We start from the raw sequence: 18,838 nt of genomic DNA on the forward strand, positions 1-18,838 counted from the left end.
GCATATATATATATATATATATATATATATATATATATATATAGTTGGAAAAGCATCTTCTGCTACTTGAACACATCTTCAGTGATGATGAATATATTAACTTCAGTTCTTGCCCTTCCTCCACATTTTTATTGGACTATAATGCATCTTTAACAAATGAATTACTTCTGCTATTGGCACTTGGAGGTTATTGAGGTTAGAGGAATGACCTCTTCTTACTACACTGCAGTCAATAAGCAATATATTACAAAAGGTCATTGCGCACTCTCTCTCTCCTTCTTTCTCATGCATGACAACAAAACCAACAAGATAAAATACTGTGTGTGAGTATATATATATATATATATATATATATATATATATATATATATATATATATATATATATATATATATATAGATATATATAGAGAGAGAGAGAGAGAGAGAGAGATGGATAGATGTAGATAGATAGTTTTATAACTTGGGAATGAATATCCTCTGAGCTAAAGATTTAAGTTTAAGAACACTTTTTTTGTTCACACTATAAATATACAACAGTTAACGCAAAACAAATGCCGTGTACAGAAAAGAAGAAGAAGACGAAGAAGACCTTCTAAATTAGTCATGCAGTTGATTTAGTGGGATGTTGGATGTCATCTTATCTGAGATATTAAGCATCTATCTTAAGATAGGCTACCATTGTGTGTGATCATGAAAACAAGTAATCAATCTCAATTTCTCGATCTGGTGTGTATCACCAGACAGCCAAGAAATACAGAGCTGAGTATCATCAGAATAGAAGTGAAAGCTAACACCATGTCTCCTGATAATGTCTCCCAGAGGTAACATGTATAGTGTGAAAAGTAACAGCCCTAGCACTGAACCTTGTGGTACTCCATATTTTACTTGTGAGCGATATGATACCTCCTCATTTACTGCTACAAAGTATCAAACTACTATCGAAGGCTGCGCTAAGATCTAATAGCACAAATGACGAGATAAAACCATGATCAGATGATAGAAACAGGTCATTAGTAACTCTAATGAGAGCAGTCTCAGTACTATGGTACGGTCTAAAACCTGATTGGAGATCCTCACAGATACCATTTTTCTCTAAGAATGAATACAGTTGTGAGGATACTACCTTTTCTAGTAACTTTGACAGAAAAGGGAGATTGGTCTGTAATTTACTAAGTCTTTGGGATCAAGATGTGGTTTCTTAATAAGAGGCTTAACTACAGACAGGTTTTGGGAACATATCCTAATGACAATGATGAATTAATAATGTTCAAATAGGATCTATGACTTCTGGAAGCAAATCTTTTAATAGTTTAGATGGAATGGGATCTAACATGGATTTAACAAATGTTATGCAAATGTACGATCAAAATGTAACTAATCTGGATATAAATGCATTTGATTTTTATTTAATTATCCATCCATCCAAACTAAATATACTTTGTACGTTGTATTAATTTAATTAGTTTGTAGTCTATATTGCATTATTATTTGAAATCTATTGTGTGTGTATGTGTTTTGATGACATTGCCTAATTTTAATAATATCTAGTCACAAATTCCGGAAAACTAAACGTTTACCTCAGAATATTAGTAGACTGTGTGCTCAATATCTTCTGACACTTTTGATGGGTCTACAACATATTGACGATTCTGTACACAATCGTATACGATTGCTGTAAAAAAGTAGATTTGTAGAACAAAGGCACGAGTCTCTTCTTCTAACACAACCCTCGGTGCATCGAGAGAGGATCGTACTTTTTTCTTTCATACAGATCTATTTAAATAAGCCACTAATTGCCGTGAGACCGCTTTGTTTCTCCTCATCCTTTCATCGCTTGACACATTCACTTCTTGCCCGCTTTTCCTTCCTCGCTTTCCATTCTTCCACATCAGACCTAGACATTCCTAAACGCAACCCTCGCCGCTGGTTTCTACGTAAAGTCCGTTAACCGCGGTACATGTCAATTATAAAGAATTGGCGAACGTCGGTTTATTTGATGAACGCGAGTAGAATCGGTCCGAGGTGGAGGTAGGAGGACCGGCTGAAGCGAGGCGGGGCAGGAGGAGTGTAAACATCGCCTGTGTTCTCACTGAGGTAGTCTTCCCTCGGCGTGACTGTAGATGTGCTCGGAGCACCGGATTATCCAAACACAACGATCTCACCAAAGTGCATGACAGAACCAGAGCAGAGCGAGAAGAAAACAGTCACCCGTTCCTGAGTCCTCCAGGCCGACAGGTGAGATCCGTGTAGGTTACTTACTATGTGTTGCTTTTGGCATTTCTTTCTTTCTGCACCACTGTATGAGCAGGCACACAATCATAAAAAGTGAATATTATTATTATTGAGCGATGAGTGCCTTAAGCTCAGGTGGGTTCACCTGTTATCAAATGCACGGTTTAAACAAGAGATATATCTGCGTTACTCTTTTCTTGTAATGCTAAAATGAAAATTCATTCAGCCAATAGATGTGTGTTTATTCGTTTATTTTTAGGACTACGACTGCTTGACTAATGTGTGATTTTTAAGAGATGTGTGAGAGAGCCTTCATGCAGATAATCCATTACGTTCATTCTGTTGGACTTCAAAAGGCTCCTGAGTGCCAAAAGTACAAGTCCCCCATTCATTGTGTTGAGGGACCTGTGCGCGCGCGCATGCATAGATGCATAATGTGCTCACAGATGAAAGCATTTTTATTCAAATCTTTAAACAGGTTAAAATACCGAATGACGTTTATCGAAGTTCTTTTTGCTGGCTTTTGCATACTTTTATTTGGAAAGAATGATGGTGGATTACGAAGTGCTCTGTGTCAGATGGAGACCCTTCTGCGATATCCTCCCCCACTCGTGTCATATCAGAGCCGGGGAGTCAAAGGTTAGCCGTGAAGGCAGGTGTGATGGGGGTGAAATTAAGGCTGGGGGTTGGCGTCCTCAGTCAAAATCAATGTAAAGTACATCCCCAGGGAAATAGAGCGTGCTGCAAATTCCTCAGCTATAATAAATAAATAAATAATGCAGGTTTTTAATGGTGGAATTATATTGTACTCGGGTACAGAAGGTGAAGATGCGGTAATTGGGCTAGACTTGTGTGTTCGGACGCTATGAGCATCGTAACGCGTTCTGAACACATTTCCATTTCTCAAGACTACTAAGGAGGAAGAAATAAGTCTAATTGCAGGGAAAAGCAGGATGCCGAAAAACAGTGGATAGATGGTGCGAGAGAGACAGCTTAAGGGGTGTTAGAAGTGAAAAGATGAAGGAAAGAAAGGCTGAGAGACAAACAAATGTGTGTGTTTTTAGGCTTGAGTAATCCTCCTGGGAACATGCCTGCGCTGCCAAAGTGCCATCCAACTTCTTTCTCTCTGCGCTCTTCATCACTGCCCTCTTCCTCCCTGTCTCTGTCTCTCCATAGCCTAGGTAGACTTCAAATAAATTTGGTCAAGGCAACGGGTCTAGCTCTTTTAGCTGTCTTCTGAAGCGATCATTTCCGCGTGGCACAGATGTTCGTCCGTGTGTTGTTCCACAGGGTTCGACGTTTATTTTATTGAAAACATGCCGAATCGAATGCTGCCCTAATTGAGGTCTTTGATCAAATTCAGCGATTTGGTGATTATGTAATAGGTAATAATTCTATCGTACAGTCTACACGCATTTGCAAACTCATATGTGTTCGCTGGGTGGTCAGGCAAACGCTCCATCCAGTCCGTTACTATGGCATATAGGTGGGATAAATGCAGTTTTTGTGAAAATAACAACCGGCTCTTTTCTTCTCTTCGTCATTCGTGATAATGGTGATTGTCGCGAGTGAGGACTCTAGAGGTGCTCGGTGTTGGTTCCTTCAACTCGATGTGAATCAGTGTGTGCATTGTGCGGTCGGATCCATAAATCACGCACTAGAGGAAAGAGGGCTCTCCTCATCACTTGTTGGCAGTCCTGTCCAGTCCCATCCCAACCCCAGAAGCACGAACCCTCTCCAGCCTCTAATAGGCCTTTAAGGTAGCTTTGTGAGCATCTTTGTGTGTGCTGTCGGAGATCGGGGGGCATTAATTTCTCTCTTGAGCATGTAAATAAGCGAATGTGTGGGAGCGCAGAGCCGTTACTCACTTGGTCCGAGAGAGCTTTATCACCCTGGCCTTCTCTTCACGGACACGCATGAGAATCTCAGCAGCGCACACAATGCCAGCTCTCATAATGGCACCCTATGCCCATCTCCGTCGGCTTCCGGAGGGCCTCCATCTCTGTCTGTGTCTCCCCCTTCCCATGGCCGCTGGGGGAACACAGGGGCGCGTTGTGTTTACCTCCGGCCGTGGCCAACCCAACACAAAACAATCCCGTTCAGTGCCTGTTTGTCAGCCCCGAGGCTTTTGAAAGCCAACGAAAAAGAGAGATGGGAAAACAATTAAAAGCCCCTCCTGAACGCCGCACTAACATTTTCCCAGCTCAGGGAGCCTGTGAACAGGGACGGAGCCTCTAAACTGCTCCATTATTTCTCAATACTTGGCATGATGCTGGAGCTGCTTGTGTTTGAATGGACGACTCCACACAGAGGTCTTTTGTGGGGAAACTTGGCTCGGCACGCATGCACTGCTTAATTAAGATTTTTCTCCCTTTCTCTATCTATCTATCTATCTATCTATCTATCTATCTATCTATCTATCTATCTATCTATCTATCTATCTATCTATCTATTTATCTGGTCAACTGGTGGACATGTTCCATCATTATAAAATAATAGCATAATGGCAAAATAGCCTTAGATCATATTCACAATGTATGTTTCTAGGGCTTACACATTATAAATAAATTGTAAATTGAATTAAAGAACCCCTAACACTATGATTATGATGATCTTTTTATATGATTATCTTATTATAACGTGTTAAAAATGTTTCCCATATATCCCAAAATAGTTAATTAATTTAGGGCCTACATCAACAACTTGCACCAGTTCAAACCCTTCGGTGGTAAAAAAAAACGAATACGCGCAGTGAAACATTAGCGCTGAAAGTTATGTTTATTGCATGTGAACTACAGAATTGCAGAGCATTTAAAGTCTGCGTGAACTGGAAGTTTGCAACCGATATAATTCTGTATTGTGACGTGCTACCGACAAGAAACGGAATATCGAATGAGGAAACTAGAGGGTGTGGCTTGTTTTTTCTTCCACAAACCGATTGTGTTTCATTCAGAAATGAACACTGACAGTTGGAGGGGTGTGGTTAATGATGTCACGCTCATGCAAAAGCCACCGAACTGATGTCATCAGAGAAGACCCGTCATTTTAAAGAGGAGGAGCATTTTCAGATTTGGATTTTGAATTGACTTGATTGGTTGAATTATTCACCACAAAAATATCAATATGAGCTAACAAAATAAATATGCAACATAATTTACCAAGGTTTGTCAATTAGTCAATATACTAGTCTTTGGGCCATTATTTGAGGGCCTGATTAACGTCTGCCTCTTCGGTCCTGATGGACAATGCTAAATGAACGGCTCGAACCTGAGGCTCACAGTGACTGCTGATGATTGACAAATGATTAGACTCCTCCCAAACCTACATATAAAACTTTCTTTTAAATGCCCGTGCTTTTAGTCAATCATTTTCATCAAAATTAGCATCCAAAGCCTATAAAGATTTACTTTAATTGAGTTCTGAAAACTGTGTCAGCATATGTGTGCAAAAGAGTACGTTTAGCTGTCTCAGTTTGATTGACGACTAAATGCACGTCTTTTGATGGGCTTTTGTGAGATCCAAACCGATCGATTCAGTTATTATGATCTTGTAGATATAATCTTTTAGGTGCAAATAAACATGCTGTGTAAATATAAATGTGCATATTCTTTTGATTTCTGTTTAATCTATTTAAAAAGCTTGGTATGATACACAGTTTAGCTAGCAAGACGTAAAACTAAAAATTAGATGGAGCAAAAATTGGCTTATGGTTGATGTAGTCTTTATGAACTACAGACTGTATAGACTATAGACTACAGCAACCTGCACTTCGAGTGTGTGCCGCAAAATGTCAAAATTGCATTATAAATCAACGATGTTCGATCACGTCTCCTGCGCATCCTGCCTTCCTAAATGCAGTTTAGCGTTTGTAGCTCAAGCCAGCAGACGTGCATGGCGTTGAGTATAGTATACACGAGCGACAGGGCTCTGATGCACTGCTGGCTTGTGCTCTTCACCGGTGAAATACGATAATAATAAATCTAGCAAAGCTAGCTTAAAATCTTACCAACTCTTCAAATAAAAAAGTATATATCAGAAATAAGAATTACAATTAATGAGTATGTCATTTAAGTGACAGGTGCTTTGAACACTTGGTTTTCATTTTAATAGCAGTTTCTATGTGGAATGATCGTTAATTGTTAATAATCGGTTTATGTCCTCCTTTATTTGTGTGGTGAAATGCTATGCAATAAGAGATCCAACTGTACATTATGCATTAAATGTTTTTCCTGTCTGAACTTGTTCAAGCATCTAGACTCAAAGCCATTTGGTTAGCAACAGTTTACTCATTAATAATGTAATAAGCCGAATAATATAGTGGGTTTTATTTTGTGATAACAACATTATCGCTTACATAATGTTAACAAAGAATTAACTAATTAAGAAATGAGTTGTAATCTGTATAGTTTGTAAAGTGTGTTCTGACAACTGTAATGTATTATTCCAACGTTTGGAGCTAGGCTATTCAATGGCCACTTTGAACTCCTCAAATACAACTATTCTTATCATCTACGCCGAAGATGTTCCCTTTTCAGTGAGAAACTTTAAATAGAGACCCTTACGGATATCAGAGGAGACAATGCAAACGTTCCGTTAAGTAAACATGGCAAAACATATCTTGTATCGTTATGCTAAGCCTCCAAAAAATACTTTTAACGTTGCTAACTCTTTTAATCCACTTCACATTCAATGAAATGATGGATTTGGAAAAGCTGGGCAAATTTAACTTCACAAACTTTTGAAATCCAGCATTTGGTTGTTCACGTCAAGCGTTCGTTGTCGCAGTCTTTATGAACACAGCTTTGTTTCCTGGCAGACAATTAAAGAGGCTTCCAGAAATAGTGTAGAAGTGAGCCAATCAATAAACGTGCTTCCAGTTTAGCGTGCTGTGTGCATCAGACAGCTAGCACATGTAACGTGGGCGGTCCGTGACGTCTTGATTTAACACAAATGAAAGACACACACTGACAACCCAATAATTAGTGGACAGTATAAAAGAATGATTAAACCAATACACTGCAACCTCAGAATTGAAATTCTATGTTTGTTTAGTTTTTTTTTGGAGAGACAGTCACGAATTGAATATTGAACATTAAATGTTTTGCTGGTTTTAGTGCTTTTTGATGAAGAGATTTACTTTTATGAAGAACAAATCATTTGAGTTTTAGTTTTGATAATAGGGCCAAATGGGTAGAGATTAGCTTTGTGCCTCTGGTCCCCAAAATATAGGACTGTGGTACAAATGCAAAACCGGGAAGTTTTTGAGATTCCAGTATTTCCAAAATGGCTGCCAAGCGAACAGACTCTGCTTGAAAGAAAAATGTTTTTAATTAGGCTGTGGAGGGCAAAGGCTTTGAGAAATGAACCAAAGTTTGGTGAAGAACCATCTACCTTCTGTCCTTATAACTACTTTCCCAATCTCTTTTTCTGAATGCTGGTGCTTGTGATGCTATGTATCGTCTGAGGGCAAGCGTGTGTTTCCAACAGAAGTGAAGGTTTGTCAATATTCACGGTTTCTGCCATCTTTTCCCCGCTCATGCGCTTTGTCTTCCCTGCGTGGAAGCATGGGGGATGGTGCTTGATTTAATGAGCTCCTCTGAGGTTCAGGCTGAGATGATCAAATGCTGCTCTTCACTACAGTCAGATAACAGATGCTAGCTGAGCTCAGCGCTAGCTCACATAATGACGGCTTCACGAAGAATCGTGGACTTCATCCAGTTATGATGTTTATGTGATATGCAATTGTTATTATGCAGTTTTCATTTAATACTATGATTGATGAAGTGATAAAAGCGTAATGGGAAAGAAGCGGGTCAGCTTGGCCCAGTTATCCCAAAGGCAGGTGTTGGGAAAGGCTCTGTATGGTGTGGGATGATACATATCTTATAGTAATCCAGTCTGTGAAGTCTCTATGCACCAGGGGTTTCGTCGTCTAATGTTTTTTTAGTGGAAGCTTATTAAATATAAAGCTGATTTAGAAAAAAATTATCAAAGATCTAATCGATTTTTTGTTTTCATGTATCTATTTATTCATTGCGATGCAAGGTGATGCAAGTCCAGTCATCTTCTAGACCCACAATTTAGCCAGAGGAAAAGAAATGTGAGCTAAAGTCTTATTTCACAAATAACTGAACGTAGTTTTCATTGGTGTCATCGGATGCAAAGTTCACTTTTACATGTTTGAAGATAAATGTGTGTCCCACATCGATGTCCTCTTTATTAAACGCTGGAGCGGACGTAGACAAGAAGCAGTTGAGGTGTTTTGTTGTTGGAAGAATTAATGAAAATAGCAGTTGTTCTGAGCTGCTGAAGACACGGTGGATTTCGTTTGTTTCTGAAAGGAATGCTCGATCTACCTAAATGTGTCCATGTTCACGCAAATCATTTGTGATAATGCTTCATCTACCAAACCATTGGGTGTAAGGTTTTTTAATGAATTTAGCAAAGCGCCTTTCCTAATAATGCGCTAGTTTGTGAATGCAGTCTCAGAGAATGGCCATGCAAGAGAGGAGTGGGGTCATTAGCATTTAAAGGGACATGCACTGAAACAGCTCACCGTGAACAGAGCTGTTTTTGACATTGTTGACAGGGTGACGTTTTTCACACTACAGTTAAGAAATTTTAACCAGTATTAGCAGATAAATAATTTGAAAATAGGCATCTGATGACCCTAAAAATATTGATGTGAAGTAGTTGGCACTATTTTATACGTTTGTCTGGTTATTGGTTATATTGGTGTAATAAGACTGGACAAAATTACCCAGACAGGATTGGTAACCGATGCTACGAAAGTGTTTGAATGCGTGTTACTGTCACATATTTGAAACATTCATTTACTGCGCAGATGTTTCTAAATACACACAAATGTGGGAACCGTCTTTGGTAGCACAAGTCGTCTCATCGACATTACTAGAATATTCCCACAGAAATGCTTTGTGGAATGTGCCAAAACACGCAAACAATTGCGCATGAGTAGAAAATTAAGACATAAATAAAGCATACAGTCAAAGAAAATGAATTAGAAAGAGAAACACAAAGCATGTGAATAAGAGAATGGACTGGAATGGCCCTTGGCCCCTGAGGTGCCTCTCTGTGCGCTCACTGTGGATGAATGGGAGCCTGGTGACCCTTCAACCAGAATGATCTGTGAACACATCATTACAGCTCACATCGGAAACCTGTGCACAACCCAGAATTCCCTAATCACTGGCTCATTACAGCCAGAATGAGCTTCCCTGCACAATGAGAGTGCGCCCATGCACACTGATCGAGCGCACATATGGGTCGCTCATGTGTTTATATTTTACCTCACAGCGCACACAAAACCTGCAATATGATGCAGATGGCTGCTTCTGAATAGCGGTACAGAAATGACAATAAATTGGTATTGTATGCGAAAATCGGTATACATTGGTAGGTTCCTGTGCTTCTCAATTTTGCTCCACTGAGCCTGGTTTCTCCATCTTTTGCTTTCTCTGGCATGCTTAGTTGGGGACCCTTCATATCTGGCAGTATTGTTGGCTTGATTGCACAGATTAGAGAACTGTACAGGGCTGAAAGGTGACATCCCTGGATCAATGATAACCTAAACCAAACGACCTCTGTTCCTCATTTTTCACTGGCTACCAGTAATCCCTTGATAAATAAATGGGAGTGCGTCCTCCTCGAGAAAAAAAAATGACTAGGGTATATGCTATTTTCTGTGGTCTGGTGACTTTTAATGAATGAAATAGTTACTTACATTACCTGTGCCCACTATAGTCACAACATTATAATACATTGCTAGAAATTCCCGATTCCAGTAGCGCAGATACTGTTTTGATGGAAGCAACCGGAATTCAAGTCCACGGTTTGCAAAAATGGTTCTTCTCATGTTACAGCAGAAAGACATTAAAATAAAAATGAACGAAATAACTGAAAAGTTAAATGAAGCATCAGGTAGAGTTAGGTCTGCAGCGTGTAGCCACTTCTTTATCATCTGCTTTGAGTACATCAACAGTATTTTGCTCCACCTCACGAGTAGCCAATCAAATGTGCATTTATTCAAAAATGTGAATAAATAGATTTGAGGAAGCAGCTAAATTGAGTTTGATTTATTAGCATTGTCAGACTGACTCGTCCACATGAAATGGTTCGGAAGCCCATGAGCCACTTCTAATTTAAGGCATTAATAATCACCAATGACTCCTCTGGCACCTCAGTTCATTACTTAAGAATCTTACCACCACTAGAATCTTAGTTACAGTGCGATATTAAAAAAAACACCACCCTCTAACTCTATCTATTCATTTCATTTATTGTTTATCATACTTAGTGAAGGAACAACAATGAAAGACGTGTTTTGCTGCCTTATATCTTTACTCTTTCAAAAAACCTTGCGCCAAAGAAGGTAGAGTTTAAAGTTTTCACCGCGGAACGATAGTAGCTCAAAGGAGTTTAGGAGCCAAAACCAACTCCCCGAAAACTGCTGAAACAAACTCAAGAACGAACTTTGTTTCGGCCATACTTTGTTCGAAACAATACATTTCATGACAATACAGTTTGGGCTTGGGCGCAATCTCTTTTGGATAAAAGTGGTGACCTGACTTGAGACAGATTCATGAACTGAACTGAGTGTGTCAGATGAAACAGTACTATACTAACTGACTTTGCTTGAAGTAATAATTCAAACTGAAATGACTTGAAGTGTTATCCGTTCTGCTGTATCAGTATGTACAACCTTGCTGATGATGAGTGGACTAAGGCAAAAAGTAAGCAATAATACGATTTATTCTGCAGTAACCAGCTGGATTTACATTATACTATATATTACACATCCAATTGCAACATAAGTAAACTAAATTGAGATTAGACCATACAAGAATGTTATATGTTCATCAAGAATGTTATGTCACAATCAGGATTTATGCTCAGTGATTTATGCTTTAACACATAATTGGTATTGAATTGCATTGCGAGTGTGATTCATTACTTAAAATGTAAATGCTTTATTGTCCTTGCTATTAGATTTGACCTGATGGGGATGTACGTGTGTGTGCTTGTGTGTGTCCTCCAGCAAGGATTTGACCTCTGTCTAGACATTCACTTTTGCCCCGAGTCTTGACCCCGTACAGTGTGTGTGTGTGTGTGTGTGTGTGTGTTTGTCAGCCGCAGTCGTGACTTTACCCTTAACACCGGCCGGTTAGGAAACTATGATAATGATGTTTGTGCTATTTTCTCCTGACTTAGACACAATATATTATGAAAAGAATATCTGGAATATCTGGATCATCAAATTTGGCTGCAATATTCATATTATTACAGATTTCTAAGTGACATTTCCAGAAAATAAGGTCATGTTTTGTGGTTAATTGTACAATCTAATAAAAATGGGGAAAAAAAGATTGTCTAAGTGGTCAGCTATGGTCAGTTTTTTTAGGTTTATGCTCTCAGCCTTCTCAGAGACCTTGATAATCTAATCTAAATGTTTCTTAAATGATCTTAAACGTGCCAGTAACTTTCTTCATGAGGTAACGTGTGAAAAAGAGATAGTAAGATCATGGAACAGACCCTACAAGAACAACATGTAAATGTAACCGTCTGAGCATGATATACTAGATCATTAGTGATGTTTTGCAATGACAGGTGTACATTTCAGCTATGTTTCATTCCAGGTTTATTCATTTATTATGCTATAAGCTGTTGAGAAGAGCTCTCTCTGTGTGTGTGTGTGTGTGTGTGTGTGTGTGTGTATTTGGTTCAAGAAGGGCCAGAAGGTTGTAATAGCTGTCAGAGAGAGAGAGAGACAGGAAGAAAGAGAGTCAGAGAGAGAATCTTCTCACTCTGGAAGGTAGCATAAAATTGGGATAATCGCCATCAATTGTGCCTCACAGTGGGCTGCCATTCCTGAAAGAATGATTCATCCCAATAGAGAGCGGATTGAGTGAGAGGAGAAAGGCGCTTGGCCCCCCTGCGGGTCCATCCGCTGCTCTCCCACGGTGGGCATATGCATGACATCAGCGGCCTGAATGGGGCTGGCATCCTCTCCATGCCAGATTAAAGCCAAGTCTTTGCCCGGGGGAGTGAGAAGGGGCACTGCCACTTTTCTGGGATAGGACAAAAGCCCTCAGATGGGTAGCCGGGAAACTTCACATGGTCCTGGCCAAGAGAGAGAGAGAGAGAGAGAGAGAGAGAAAGAGTGAATACCTTTCACTGGCCTCCTTTGGCATGGCATTGAGTCTCACACACGCACATACACACACACACACACACACACAAACACACACACACTCTACATTCCACCTGTGTCGGCTTCCAAATGATGCCTTGTGAGGAATTTAAACTCCAGGGAGTCTGTCATCTTTCCAGAATAAGTGAAATAGTGATAGAAGTGAAAGTGTGAAGAAATCTGATCATCTGATGTCTGTCATTCCTTCAGGACTGGAGAGCCTTTGACTTAATGCACATATTAAAGGGATTCTCAACCCTCAAATTCACATTTTGTCGAACCCACAAAAGTCGCGTTCGTAGTCGGGGAACACAATTAAAGACATTTTAGATGAAAACTGTCGAGGTGCAGAAGAGTATTAAAGACGTCGTCAGAATAGTCCATCTTCCGACAGTGGTTCAACGCTATGAAGCGACAAAAGTAATGAAAATCATTTACTTTTGAAGACCATCCACTGGTTTCGATCGACGTGTGTAGGTGATTAATGGACAAATGTTCATTTTGGGGTGGAGGAACCCTTTTAGTTAAGCAGAACAAAAGAAAACTGATCTAACCCAAATACCCCATGATGCTTTATTGAAATTTTCTCTATTATCTGTGAAGTGCTTTGAGTGGAAGTCTTCAGAAAACTGTTAATTGTAAGGCCTTTTAGTTTGGTTAAGCTCTTCCTTTGAAATTTGGATTACACCATATCTTGATTGTCTAAAGCAGACTTTCTACTAACTATAAGTAACTTTATATTACTCTAATAATACATCACTCTAAGTAAATTTCAGTTGGCAAGACTCACTTCTGACCATGAAAACCAGCACGCAGTCTCTACTGTGATCCAGCGTTACACCTGTAAATGAATGTAAATGTATTTCTGTGACGTGGTTTGTTTGTAGTTTTATGCATGTGAGGGCGGCCCTAAAGGTGCGTTCGCTAGAGTTTAGCTCAAGTTCACAGTGACTAGACATGGCAGATCTGAGCCGGCCGCCAGCGGGTGGATGGGATGGTCACCACTGCGCTTTGTTGCAATGATCGCCTGTTGTCTCACACTCTGTAGGTTCGGGTTTCTTACGTAAGCATCCACATTAACACTGTGCATGCGGCAGTAATTACTGTCTGTTTCTGAAAACTTGGGCTGAGGAATCAGGTAATCACAGAAGTTACATAATTCCAGTGGCCAATTAAAACTTTAAAAGTCTTTTCACACTGGTGCACTTGTCGAGTGTTAGTGTAATAAAGTATTAGATTGAGGACCAACTCTCACAAACACACACAACACGGAATATATCTCCTGAATGATGTGAACTTTGAGAAGCTTTATGGTCGTTATTCATAATTACACATATTATATTTTCAATGTTTGATTTGCATAATAATTTTGACATGTAACATGCACACATAACACACAGACATCATTCTTCTGTTATTACAAGGATTGATTTTACTTTTACTGGATTCATTTAAATTGACTTCCTTATTGCACTCGTTTACTAGATATTCTGTTTCTGAATATATGAAGTTCACACTTCCATATAATTAACTGAATAAAGTTATGTGTATCTGGCGTGCTGGTCCGAGCTCTGTGCTTGCGGGGGTAGAACGGGTCGTATTATATCATCTGTGAATTTTAATGAGCTGCCATGGTTCTGTACATTGCAGCAGAGTCAGGGAGTGAGATGTATCTTACCCACGATGCATAAATTCTTCTATTTCTCTCAAAAGACATGCAACTAGGCGGTTAGATTGAACGAAGCAGCTCAGATTCCTGGCGTTGATGCAGTGAGAATGTATTGGTAGTGATTGATAGTGCATTGGTAGAATTGAGTATGCAATGTGGTTATGTGTAAAACAAGAGCGAAATGACTTAATCACTGCTTTAAAAAAAAAATTACTTCACTTTTGCGCCACTTTTGACATGTTTGTGTGCAGCAAAGCGCTCATGTAGGATACAAGAGTTTGAGACACTAAATCAAGCTCACACAGTCAGTGTAACCGTGTCTTTAATGTGTGTAAATGCAGACCGGACGGAGGAGCAGTGGAAGTCTGTGAGGTCCTGCTTCTTGTGTTTGTGTCCACATGGGATGGCACCAGGATATGACAAGCTGCTCGATGAACTGTGATGTTCTGGGTAATGATCTGACATGATTACATTTTTTTTTTTTTAAAAACTCACCAGTGGTATTAAATCTCAGTCCACTGGCTCTCAGTCAAAACCCTGATTGGCCAACACAAAAAGCAGACCAGTCAGTTGCCACAGATTGTCACATGCTTGTGCTTTTAGATGAAATATGAGTGGATCTAGATGTATTTTGTCCCTCAAACATAACTATTGAAACCCATCAGTAAGTTCTTTGGTGTTGCTTTCTACCATCTCTATAATTCAGTATTGGAAATAAAATGATCGCTCTATGTTTCTCTGCCTGTTTTATTTTGAACATTGTTGAGAAGCAAGAAGTTTATTCCTCAGGCCAGAAGGATGTGGACTGGTTTAAAGTGGATGAGTTGTTAAAGATATCAAAAAGGTCATACACACCTGTCGTGGAAGTGTTGTCAGCAAGGACACCTGCCTCCAGAAAGATGGAGGTTCAGAGAGGGTTTTGACTGAGACGAGGAGGTGACTGGTCCACTGACGGCTTTGCAGGAGTTAACAAAGATGTCTGAAAGCAGGCAGAGACATTGACAGTGTAGGCTGTGCATCATGTCTTGTTACCGTGCTCAAAGGAAGAGGAAAAAAAGATTGATGAAAGTGATTTAAACTCACCTGGGCTATTATGTATGAAAGAAAATGAAAGATACAGCTGGGAAGAATAACGCGTTGAGAAATTCTTGTCCCGTCTAACACATGAATGCCACTTTTGTTAAATGCTCAAGCACTCTGTGTGAAAAAAGAGAAAAGAAAAAGAGTGCATCATAGTCAGGACGGTCCTCTCGTGCCTAACGCTGCTCTTCTGATTGCAGGCATGTAGAATTAGTCTCAAAAAATGTATTTATAATTTTTATTTAGAATACATTTAATACAGGCTTTATATAAATAGAGAGAGAGAGTGCTTGTAATAGAAAAGTGGTGTAAAAACTGGTGAAAAGTGGTGTCGATGTGATATCTGGATGTCAAATTTTCACCTAAACATCAAAAATAACAAAACTTTCTGATCTCCATCTGTGTTCCTTGATGCTGATAAGGAGATCTTCCCACAGGGAATCCAGGATTGTCTCATTAAGACAAACACATGTGCCTATGCTGCCAGCTCCTTTAAATACGCATCCAATTAAAAATGTGTAATTACATAAGATCGCACATGATCAGCCAACATGAACAGCCGAGAGTCGTGTCTGGAAGAAGAAGCAGTCTAGATGTTCAGTAATGAGTTTGTTTGCTTGTTTATTTATTTCAAAGTGTATTTGCTGAGATCATTTGAAACGCTGCTGATGTCTGACAAAAACTTTGGATAATCACAGACAAAACTGGCTTGATTTTTGATTTGAGAACCCTACCTTTTCGCTACTAACAAACTAAATAAAAAAAGTGGAGCTGCCATAGTTAGGTTTGATTAGTAATTATCTTTTGAAGTTTTCTTCTTACCTGAATCTTGTTATTAAAAATGTCCTCGTCTTGCTTTTTCTGATAACTCTAAATCAACATTGATAAGAAGCTTGGTCGTAGTCTCCTTATGAGCAAACACGTGTTGCCATTGTTTCAGCTTGTTCTTTCTTCAGTTTTTCTACGACTCGACGTGGAATAAACCCCCTTTTGTGTGCCGTCTATGGCTTTCAGAGAGTCTCTTTGTATGCGCTTTATCATCTGTGATGATTTGTGAGGACTGAAGCCTGGATGTCCTCGCAGTCAGTGGTACCTTTGTCGTCGTGTGATTTAAACTGTAAAGCATGGTTACATCTTTCTGTTCAAGTGAACCCTGGGGTATCCGTTCAGAAAACCCCTTTTTCATCATGACCATGCAGTTATTATTCAAGACAACAACCTGAAATATGTCACTATTAGTTTTATTTTCAGAAGTATATAGGGGGTACATTTTGTGACGATGGATATGAAGGATGCAGATGACTGCACGTTCATGCCATGAAGGGACTTATCTACTCTTCTCTCTGCAGTTCTGGAAACATGCCGAAGCACGTGGAGGTAAGGATGCATGAAAGCCACCTGGAGCCCATCGAGGCGAGGCCAAGCTCCAAATGGGGAACGATATGTCAGAAGATGCGCAAGAACCTGCTGCTCACGCTGACAGTGATGGGTGAGTGCTCTTCAAAGATCCACAACAGCACACTTAGCATGATCTGAAGCTGAAAAGCAGAGCTTTCTAGACGGTAAAGGCTTTACTATAACTTCAAATGAAGCGTGATGAAATGAATATTTCTGAAGCACCATTGGATACAGAAGTTATTTTTATACAGCATTGTTGAAGTAATTGAATATGTGAATATATTCCTCTGGAGTCTCAGGAAGGTGTCTCTGCGAAGAGATCCTGAGTGGGCGAGTGTGATGTATGCGTGATATAAAAAACAAGCCTCTTTTTAGGATTATCAAGACAGACGTGTTTGTGAGTGATGTAGAGATTGTTAGGTGTCTTCGCTTCACACTATATCTGAAACCCATGACCCAGAGGACCAGAACTGGGTGGTATGATTTATTTGTTCGGATTCGCATATGGCCTCATATTTCTACACTCAACAGAAGGAATGCTCTCTTCCTCGTCACAGGTGTGATTTTGGGAGCTGTTTCTGGTATGCTGTTGCGCGTGGCTTCTCCGATCGATGACAACATTGTCATGGTAATTGCCTTCCCTGGAGATATTCTAATGAGGATGCTGAAAATGCTCATCCTTCCCTTAATCATCTCCAGCTTAATCACAGGTAACACAAACTTCATCTTTTAATAAGTTGTCAACAATACGTTTGAAAATGTTAAATGCGTTGGTGAAACCACAAAGGCTAATTCTGCTGAAAAGTTATGCCAAACTGAGACGGAGGGGAGGTCATCTTTAAATCTTACGCCTTTTTAGAACACGCTCATTCATTGATTCTGCTTTATAGCTCCTTGCTGTATGTAAGACGTTCTGATTATGGTTATCAAAAACTGTTCTTTAATTTCTGTGCTTTCGTTTAATTTAATGCTTCGAAAATTTAGGGAGGAGGGGTGATGGAAAAGGGTTAGGATATTATACAACATATGTCATTACAGATGTCTGATGTATTAGACAGAAAACATCCTGTTTGTGTTAGTTGAGTGATATAAGTGATGCCAATAGAGTAGACTTCCATAATAACTGCTCTAACAATTAAAAAAATGTATCTGCTTTTATCAACCAACTGACGGACACACTAAGTATGAACTAAAACTTCTGCATCACTAACCTACAAATTTGTTGACTGTTAATAGTTAGTAATGTTGTTAAGTTTAGTTATCAGATTTAAGGTATCTAAAATACGATCATGCAGAATAAGACATTCATATGTGCTTTATAACCAACTACTAATAAAGATCACATCTGCTACTAATAAGCAAATAATTAATAGTGAGAATTGTTTTTTTTCCATGGTCACCTTTCTTGTGGACATAAACAGGATGTAGTTGACATCTGTATAACAAATGAATAAAAGCACAAAATCTCAGATTTGGGATTTTTGTTTGTAAAAACACACACAAGCCCTGATTTGCAAATGGTCTACTGTTTCTAGTCTATAGAGGATTCTGTCTCCATGTGTTTTTCTGAGGGTTTTGAGGGTTTAATTATAAAAGCATTCTTTGGATGTCTGGAATTAAGATCAACCTTTACCAGAATGACGGGAATAAAAAAGTTTGGACAACTCATGATCATCAACCTGTCCTTCAGCTAATTCACCCATAGAGATTGTTGTCCAAATTCCTGAAATATGGCCCATCAGAACGTATAACTGCGTTCCTGTTGGTAACAGGACGTTTTCATTTTGATGTTTCTTGTTCTTTTATCTGTGCTAAAGTTCTGGTCCCTTGTAGCTCAGTTGGTAACGCATTGCATTGTATACAATGATGTATAATTATGTGACTTTGGGTTCGATCCCAGAGAACTGCATTATAAATGACGATGTTGCGCTATATCTATCCGACTGAGTGATAAAACGGAATATTTTAAAATACATAATGGCACTGGAAAAAATTGGTCCCACTTTATAGTAGGTTGCCCTAACTACTATGTACTTAATAATTTATTACAATTTACTTACTGTGTACATACATGTTTTTACATTGCACTTTTAAAATAATACCCATATGTAATTATATCTGTAATACATTTTTGTACACCTTAACCCACCCTTAAATCTACCCATACCACCAAACCTGTCCCTAACCTTAGCAAAAGCGCTTTTCAGTACAATATGAACCCAATAATTACTTATTTTTTTGGTGTAGTAT

At 39.2% G+C, this 18,838-nt stretch overlaps 1 protein-coding gene and 1 long non-coding RNA gene across 5 annotated transcripts in view; one reads left to right on the forward strand and one right to left on the reverse strand.

Annotated features, from left to right (window-relative positions):
- The first annotated feature begins 1,879 nt into the window (after window positions 1–1,879).
- Window positions 1,880–18,838, forward strand: part of slc1a2b (solute carrier family 1 member 2b) — a 31,531-nt gene continuing 14,572 nt past the window's right edge. The window contains exons 1-3 of one of the 4 annotated variants that reach the window (XM_043234514.1): window positions 1,880–2,248; window positions 16,540–16,679; window positions 17,146–17,298. In XM_043234514.1, coding sequence (XP_043090449.1) covers window positions 16,550–16,679; window positions 17,146–17,298 — 283 coding nt within the window. In that variant the 5' untranslated portion in view covers window positions 1,880–2,248; window positions 16,540–16,549. The remainder of the gene's footprint in view (window positions 2,249–16,539; window positions 16,680–17,145; window positions 17,299–18,838) is intronic. The other 3 variants (XM_043234513.1, XM_043234516.1, XM_043234515.1) reach the window with 3 other exon arrangements.
- On the reverse strand, window positions 10,770–16,120 carry LOC122341162. The gene is made up of 4 exons (XR_006250433.1): window positions 16,013–16,120; window positions 15,194–15,307; window positions 14,966–15,089; window positions 10,770–12,371 (listed from the first exon to the last, which is right to left on the reverse strand). It is a non-coding gene; the product is annotated as an uncharacterized LOC122341162 (long non-coding RNA).

The sequence above is a fragment of the Puntigrus tetrazona genome, unplaced genomic scaffold, assembly GCF_018831695.1.
Source record: "Puntigrus tetrazona isolate hp1 unplaced genomic scaffold, ASM1883169v1 S000001140, whole genome shotgun sequence".
Classification (NCBI taxonomy): domain Eukaryota; kingdom Metazoa; phylum Chordata; class Actinopteri; order Cypriniformes; family Cyprinidae; genus Puntigrus; species Puntigrus tetrazona.